Source organism: Tenebrio molitor, chromosome 4 (genome assembly GCF_963966145.1).
Source record: "Tenebrio molitor chromosome 4, icTenMoli1.1, whole genome shotgun sequence".
Taxonomy (NCBI): Eukaryota; Metazoa; Arthropoda; class Insecta; order Coleoptera; family Tenebrionidae; genus Tenebrio; species Tenebrio molitor.
In genome coordinates, this window is record NC_091049.1 from 3713013 (window position 1) to 3721551 (window position 8539).

Genomic DNA, 8539 nt, shown 5'->3' on the forward strand with positions numbered 1-8539 from the left:
TTTCGTTTTAATAAATCTCCCAAAACCCGATGCAACATCCAATCCACCTAAATCCCCCTCAATAAATCGTGTAGTGTGGTCACATGGAGGGTTGCCGTGAATTTCAATCGCACTCTTAGCACGTACTTCTCGCCGTTACCATCTAAATATAAAACGCAGAAAGAAACCTTTGCATAATTTAGAGACACGCTCCCTCACACATGTCTCAGACGCGAAGGTACAGTCGTTTAGGGGCGACTTCTTATTTTCATGAGTGATGGCGCGCCCCCCAACCCCCAACTCTGACGTCACAGGTGTTCGCAACCACTCGTTATTCAGAAGAAGCCGTTCCAGCTAATTAAATTAAAATAAAGTAATTAGACTATTGGAGCGGCTTCCCCCGGGACGCCGGCCATCATTTCATGCCTTTAATATTGTTTACGACGTTCAAAATGGCCGAAAGTGGGCCAAGGGACGATTTGTTTTTATTGCAGTCGTCGGAGGGCCATGTCGATGGACCAATTTAGATAAAGACGAGCCTGGAAAATGGCACAGGAAGCCGAACGAGTAGCGCCGATAATTGACTTTAATTTCGCCGAGAAAAAATCATCGAAAGGCCAAATGGCCCAGTGATTTTTTTGTGAAGGTCGTTAACGCAAAAAGACAGTTCGTGCGGAACTATTGATCACATCTGCCATGAAAAAAAACAGGAAATTTAATCAAAAATAAATGTGGGTTATGCAACCCAATATACACAGATGTATTAGTCTGGCCTTCATTTTCTTTTATTTACGAGAGCTCTCGATTATTCTTACCCCTCGACGAGCACAAAATCGCCCCTATCGTGGAGGGTGTTTGCCTTGACGACACACGATGGATTGTCGACTATCCGGACACCCTTATCCGTATATTGCGAGTCGATATTTCATTAAAGTTTCATCAGGAGTTAATGGTTTTTGTAAATAATTCAAGAAAAACTAATTTTCGCAGGACGTTTTTCTACACATGTCTTTCTCGTTTCAGGACGATTACCTTGACGGTTCTTCTCAGCTTGGCCACGTTCAAGAATCTCGACAAGTGTGAGCTGCAGCTGCTGGGCTTGGTCGTAGGTTATTTAGTCATCTTGGGGCTATCAATGGCCATCGAGTTGGCCATTTGTGTGGTGGCGATGAGGGGGAGCATTCTTAACACCGCACCCCGGGCTTCCATGCAGTACATTCTTTATTTCAGAGTAGGTAAGGTGATTTGTTACAGTTGAATTCAATTGTTTTGATTCTCTCTTTAAGATCTAGTTGTATTTATTTTTGACATCATCTTTCCAGCTGTGATGTTCATAGAAGCCGGTTGGTTATCTGCCGGCATAGCCTGGTTCTACGAGAACTACTTCACCTGCAAGCCCGTCAACCCGATGAACCCCAAGGAGACCGTCTTGGGAATGGTCGTGTGCAACTGGTGCATCCTCTTTTCCGTCCTCATCACCGTGTGGTGCACCTACGACGCGGCGGGCCGCTCGTGGGTCAAGATGAAGCAGTACCAGCGCTCGATGAGAGAGTCCGAATCGAAATTCCAGTACAAACGCTCCGGCAGTACCAGGAACTGGCGACAACGGTACCACCAACACTGCACCAATCTAGACCCGTTCGATATCTCCCTCATTTCAGAAAGGTACTGAGAGCGTACCAAGACAGCTGGCAGCAGCGTTGCCGCTTCCTCTTCTGCTGCTCCTCAACCTCGGACCGCAACCGCAACTCCTTCGCCGACATCGCTCGCCTCCTCTCCGACTTCTTCCGCGACCTGGACGTGGTACCGTCGGACGTGATCGCCGGTTTGGTCTTGCTGCGCAAGTTTCAGATAATCGAACGAAAGGCGATCGTCGAGCAGCGCAAGAACGACACCTACGAGTTCCTCTCGGGGGTGGCGGTCACCCCCAGGACCCAGTTCTTGTCGCTCCACGAAGGCGCCGACTTGGAGCTCTTCCAGACGGTCATCCACTACGCCCACTTCGCGGTCCGCGCCTACGGCTGGCCCATCTACGTGATGACGTCTTCGATGGGCCTGTGCCGTCTCTGCACCGACCTCCACTGTTGCTGCTGCTTGCCTTGCCAAAAGCCCGACCCAGCGGAGATCGTCGACGACAACTGCTGCAGGTGCAACTATGCAGCTCTCCAAAAACTGACGAGTCTGGGAGACATCGAAATCATCTACGCCACCTACCACGTGGACGTAGGCGAGACTCCGTTCTTCGTGGCGCTGGATTACGATCGCAAAAAGGTCGTGATCAGCATCAGAGGCACTTTGAGCATGAAAGTAAGGTTTGGTGTTTGTCTAAGAAGGAGATTGACCACACTTTCTAGGACATCTTGACTGATTTGAACGCCGAAGGTGAAACTCTCCCGTTGAGTCCTCCCCGAGAAGACTGGTTGGGTCACAAAGGAATGGTCCAAGCAGCTCAATACATCTTGGAGAAGCTCCAAGAAGAACAATTGATCGAGAGGGCGCTCCAGCACTGTCCGGAACGAGGGACTCCTGATTTCCAGATCGTCATAGTCGGACACTCTCTTGGGGCCGGTACTGCAAGCATCTTAGGCATTCTGTTGCGGCAGTTTTACGCTTCTTTGAAGTGTTATTGCTATTCGCCACCAGGTGGTTTGCTCAGCTTGCCCGCTGTGGAGTACACCAAAGCCTTCACCGTGTCTGTGGTGGTGGGTAAAGATGTGGTACCCAGAATAGGACTCAATCAAATGGAGGCTCTCAGAGCTGATTTGATCAACGCGATCAAGCGCAGCGTCGACCCCAAGGTCAGTACTCTTGACCAAAACGTCCGAAAGCTCCAATTCTGCTTTCAGTGGAAGACCATCACTTGCAGCATCGTTTGTTGCGGTTGTTCCCAACCGACGTCCGCCGTGGAGTTGTCCACCGGGGAGAGCGACGTGGGGGAGTACATGAGGGCCAAGAGGAACGCCCGCGGGGGTATCCACCCTTCGGACAGCACCATCGCCTTGACCTCCCACCAGCCCCTCTACCCCCCAGGTCGCATAATACACGTGGTGAGACACCACCCCACACGTGGCGAGTAAGTATGGCGCGTCTAGAGTAAAACTGATGCTACACCGTTCCTCTTTCAGACAAAAGTATGAAAAAAGATGGAGGTAATGAGATATTTTGTGACCGTTGCATGATTATCCCCTGCACCACATGATTTTTATACTTTTGTAGTAGTTTGATTTGTTGTTCGGCCTCGGGAGGGCTGGGAATTTGTCTCAATGTTTCCAGTCCCAGTCTGTGGAAATGTCGTTTGTTCACTCCTCTTTCTTTTATCCAGGCAAGCCTTGTCTAAACGGGAACCGGTCTACCAAGCTCTCTGGGCTCAGAATACTGACTTCGACGAGGTCCTGATCTCTCCGGTGATGATACAGGACCACATGCCTGATAAAGTATTAGATGCCCTCAACAAGGTACGGTCGCATCGTGCTCACCCTCAGCCCGATATCTACATGTTCAGTGACCAGGTAGATTAGCCGTAGCATGACAGCATTTATGACAAACAGCTTAAGAGTCACCCCACACAACCACTTTACACTGTGACCACTAGTTCTTTTTGTTTTGTCAAGTTGACACTAAACAGTGTCATTCTCTCACCTACACTGTGATCTGAGCAACACTTGCCTCAATCAATTTTAATTTATTTCCTAGATGTGTTATTTATTTTAAACTGTTTTATTTGAAATACATTTTTTTCAAGCGTGACGTCTTTTTTTTACCTTTTTTAGTGCTAGTAGGTGGGTATTAAGTCGAATGTGGACATTTTTGTGACTTCCCCACAAAACTGTCTAGATTTTTGGGTAGTTCTCGTGCACCCCGACACGCCAAATTAAATGTTAGTCGCAAGCAGATGGCGCAGCTCTGATAGGCCGTGTGTATGTGTGGGCAGGTGGAACGTGGTGTTCTAAGCAGAGGGCGCCACCAACATAGTTCACCAGGGTCGCCTCATGACCATAAACCTCCCCCACCAGATACAAGGTACTGACACTGTTTTCACCACTATCCCCTATCTTGTTAAAGTGCGTCCACGGGTGTAGCGCAAACAGGTGGCGATTCTCCGACGCCAACGCTGTACAATTTTTTCGTCGAAATTTGACGTAAAGATTTCAGTGTTCGGGATTTGACAATCGACACGTGTTTATGATACGTCGTGGACATTTTCGTGTGTCGACACCTTTACTATAATTGGTTTTTTCTTAAATGCGTAATGGACATTTTTGCATAGACGTAGGCATCAAGTTTAGCTAAATATTGAACGAAATGAGAGTGACTTGGCGCAACAAGAAGTAACTAAAACGTGTGAACTTAGGAGCAGAACAGTCAGTTTATTAACAGAATTTTTCACGTTGAAAATATATTCATTTGCAAAATATTTGAAGAGTGACAAGCTCTTAATGTCAACATAAAATATCTACCTACGTTCATTTAATATTGTAATTTTTTTCAAACATATTTTCAAAAGATTTTTCACATACAGGGTGTTTCTGAAATAGGTGCATTAATTTTAACTGGTAATAGAACTCGTCAAAAGGAACTAATTTTCTATCTACCATTTTGCCGAAAAACGATGTTTAATTCCAAAAAAAAAAATTGGAGAAATTTTTCACTAAAATAGCCCTACGCCACTAAATACTGCAATGGCTAATTGAGATCAGCGCTAATATGAAAAAAACGTCCATTTTCATCCAGAAAACGTGTTTTAACGCAGAAATCGAAATTCAAAGAAATCTACCCGTATAGCAAAAAATCCACTTCGTAAGAATCTGGTTGTTTCAGGTTTTTTAGGTAGCTTAGTTTTGGAGATATGAACGGTTTTAGGAAAATCTTTCCGACTTTTTTAAGCCATTACGCAACGTTTTTCGCCAAAATGGCAGAGAGAAAAGTTGTTCCTTTTGATGAGTTCTATTACCAGTTAAAATTAATGCACCTATTTCAGAAACACCCTGTATAACCCCGTTAAAATTTATAATTCCATACCGGTTGATTTCAACAGTCTTTCTATAAATATTTTTTAAAAACCTAATCATTTTTATCGAACCGTGTTAGTAATTAGGAGTTAAAAATGGTTTTTGGTCTTGTTTTACTATTCATTTGTACTTCTTTCTCTTGTTCGTGTTTTACTTTATTTTTATTTTAAGTAGACTAGCTGTTCAGCTATTTTTATTAGTTTCCCTTTTTTATGATTTGATGTATTTTGTTTCATTTTTAAATAAATTCACTAATTATTTATGATTATTATTTGATTCTCTTCTGTTCTCCTCTACGACATATGATAACAATTTGAAAAATAGCTTAACCAGCTCTTTTGGAAGAAAGTGAAAAATCCGATGAACAGAAATATTTTCCTACAAATTCAGCCGCACTCGGTTCGCATTTTACGTATTCAACCAATCAGATTTGAGCATTTTCGACTTACCCGCCAATCAAATCTTGACTTCACAGGAGTTGTTCTAATAGCAGTGGTAACTTCTGGAAATAATTTCTACACGAAGTAATATCAAAAATTCAAATAAGTTAAGAGATTTATGGTGGGTTCATGCACAAGGAATTAACAGTAGCATTAATTTAATTTAATTTAACGTAATCTACTTTTACACTAAACTAAAAAGAGCCGTTCATGCAGGCTGCCAAATGTGAAAATAAATTCGTACGTATTAATATAATAATACAGCCGTCGAATATTTAAACACCACAGGTAAACAGTAAATACTGGTTTTTTAGAACACCAAACTATGAAATATGAAATGCTCATGAATATGACAAATTGACCACATTGACCACAACATGACATTTGAATTTGACGCACATTTGACATCTTGCCGTTTCCCACACATGCGCAGAATAGAATTCATTTAATTTTTAAGAGCAAAGATAAAAGTTGCCCAACTTTCGGTTAAACTAAATTAAATTAAAGTATCTAAATGTGTGCATGAACGATTCTGGTAAATTGTCATCATTTAACTTTTCAAAAAGTTAAATTAAATTAATGCTAGTGTTAATTCCTTGTGCATGAACCCACCATAAATTATTAAAGGAACTACGACTATAATGAAATGTAGCAAATGTACCTTTCCACACAAAATCCACGAAACTACTTCATTGCAAAAGCCTTGGAATGAATAGTATTCCGAGGGATCAGTTTTTTCGTCAATTACATCACTCAACTTATTGAAAAATGAGAAATTACTATTCAATGACTCCATTTGCGCATTTTTAACACTCTTTTTTGGAAAAATTACACAACACTGATACAGTAATGGCGCTGTTTATTTATTGAGATTCACTTGTCAAAGTTTTGTTTCCGTAGTTACGAGCAAGTACATTCTTGATTTTTAAATAAACTGTCAAATTTTAAAATGTCATTTCTAAAATGCGATTTTTTAGAAGAATTTATTTTGTGCTGTTTTGATTCTTTGAGGGAGTAAAGCACTTAATAGATTATTTTAAACACATAAAAAGTCAAAAAAGGCAAATTCGTGCATTACAGAGGCAGCAAGGTCACTTACATTTGTATTTAAAATGTGTATAGTTGGTTGCATAAAATATTTTCACATTTGTCGATGGGATGGCATAACAGTAACTCTTTCACTTTTTGAACACTGTGAAGAATGAAGATAAACATTCTGCACAACCATATTTCGTCAGCAATTCTTCCGCAGTTAACAATGAACTTCTTTTTGTGAATCCCCACAAAGCACAAAAGACTACCGTTTTAGTTACTTCTGTCTCTACATCTTTCACACAATCTTGACCCTCTGGTAAATTTAATGAAATTTGACTAGCCAATTTTTGAATTTTGTTGAAATTTCAAATTTAATTAAATTTGCTAAACAAGCAAGTTCTGAGTAATTTTGATTTGCTTTTGGTGAACCAGTTTTTGATTTTTTTGAATTTTGAATCTGCGGCTGTCGCTTTTTAGAAGCTTATTTCTCGCTGTCGACATTCTTTACCTAGTTCTCATTTGGCGAAAAAATGTTTGAATAAATTTTGAAAAAAGCAGTACACTTTCTAGTAGACTCTGTCCCATAAGCATAGCCAAGTGACCGGAAATGAATCGAGCTTTGAGTGTTTCAGCGTTGCCGATTAAATAGTACCCAAGTGAGTGTCTGGATGCAGATGGCGTGCACGTCTCTGCATGTTTCCGTTTAATTAAACAAAAACCGTCTTGTGAGTGTTGCATGTTGACGCGACCCCCAATCGGCACCCCTTTGAGAGACCTCAATTTGTAGGTTGTAACGACGCTGGGTCCTCGAAAGCCGCAGCGTTCCGGCTCCAACAACAACGCCCAGAAGTGCTGGGAGGAGGACGGTCTCCTCTCCGGCTACAGTCCCACCCCCCCGCACCGCCTCTACCTGGAGACGAGCTTCACCTCCTTGCACAGTCCCTCGGGAGCGGCCAGCAACGCGTCTTCCATCACCAACGGATACTACTCGACGAGGAGCCAGCCCTCGCCCGTCTTTCCCATCACCAAGAGCACGAGCCTGACGCTGAAGCGGCAAACTCCGAGTCCCGGCTTCAAGCTGGACCTCATCCACGACGACTGGTTCGGGCTCGCGCCTCTGGCGAGTCCCGAGAGCCTGTCCGAGGTGTCGAGCATCAGCTCCCGAGCCAGCGTTCTCGTCACCCAGACCACCATCTGCGAGATCAACACGCCGAAGATCATGAGGCGCACGCCGAAGATCATCGGGAGCTTGAGCACCTGCGCCGACGACATCCGCAACGTGAGGAACTTCCAGATGGCGAAGATCTTCAGGAGGTGCTCGAACAACGGCAGTCCCGTCACCAACTCCAGCAGCAACCTCAGCTACGAGTCCGCCGCTTCCAGCAGCAAGAGCAATCACGACGTGGACACCAAATGCTGTGGCGGCTCCGAGAGGATTGTCAGTGGTGAGAGTGACGACTTCCAGTCGGCCGAAGACATTCTGGACAATGTGCTGGCCAGTGCCGGATGCAAAGACTTTTTTAATAACAGTTCGGGGTTCCTAGAGACGCATTTTGACTTATTGGAGGAGATACCCAAGAGTGTTAAAGCGCTGCCGTCGCCGTCCACTCCGCAGGTATGGCACGGGAACACGGGTTTTTTTCTTTCAAATTATATAATCTGAATAATTCATTCATTACGAGAATGACATAATTTCAAGGTTGGCAACTCTGTGGCGACAACTTTCTCAATTTGCTTATCGCTTACAGGATGTACTACAGGATAAAGCCATTCTTAGGGATCTAGAGCGCTTCTAATGCATTACCGATAAAATCTGCAATTCTCTGGGTAATGAAATCAGTTCAATACCAAATCGAATAAATCCAACCACAACTATTTTACAATTTAGTTAAGGTCATAAATCGTTTCCCAAAATTAATTCAATTTTAATTCGCGTTAGAAAAACTTAAACACCTATTTAATGTAAATCGTGACTGTGTAAAAGGAATTCTTTACCTCTAATAGTATATTATGCAACAAGATTTATAAACGGCACTTTAGACACGCGTTTTATCTTAGGCACGAGCGAAGCGTAGC

The 8539-nt window shown here is 43.2% G+C and overlaps 1 protein-coding gene and 1 long non-coding RNA gene across 4 annotated transcripts in view; one reads left to right on the plus strand and one right to left on the minus strand.

The window, feature by feature from the left end:
- Nucleotides 1-8539, plus strand: part of inaE (inactivation no afterpotential E) — a 28014-nt gene that overhangs the window by 14994 nt on the left and 4481 nt on the right. The window contains exons 3-10 of one of the 3 annotated variants that reach the window (XM_069045046.1): nucleotides 1003-1214; nucleotides 1302-1587; nucleotides 1641-2286; nucleotides 2334-2777; nucleotides 2826-3052; nucleotides 3105-3128; nucleotides 3302-3488; nucleotides 7251-8078. In XM_069045046.1, coding sequence (XP_068901147.1) covers nucleotides 1003-1214; nucleotides 1302-1587; nucleotides 1641-2286; nucleotides 2334-2777; nucleotides 2826-3052; nucleotides 3105-3128; nucleotides 3302-3488; nucleotides 7251-8078 — 2854 coding nt within the window. Of the gene's footprint in view, nucleotides 1-1002; nucleotides 1215-1301; nucleotides 1588-1640; nucleotides 2287-2333; nucleotides 2778-2825; nucleotides 3053-3104; nucleotides 3129-3301; nucleotides 3724-7250; nucleotides 8079-8539 lie in introns of those variants that run through there. The other 2 variants (XM_069045044.1, XM_069045045.1) reach the window with 2 other exon arrangements.
- Nucleotides 5373-6290, minus strand: LOC138128859 (uncharacterized). Its single transcript, XR_011158937.1, has 2 exons — nucleotides 6090-6290; nucleotides 5373-5503 (listed from the first exon to the last, which is right to left on the minus strand). It is a non-coding gene; the product is annotated as an uncharacterized lncRNA (long non-coding RNA).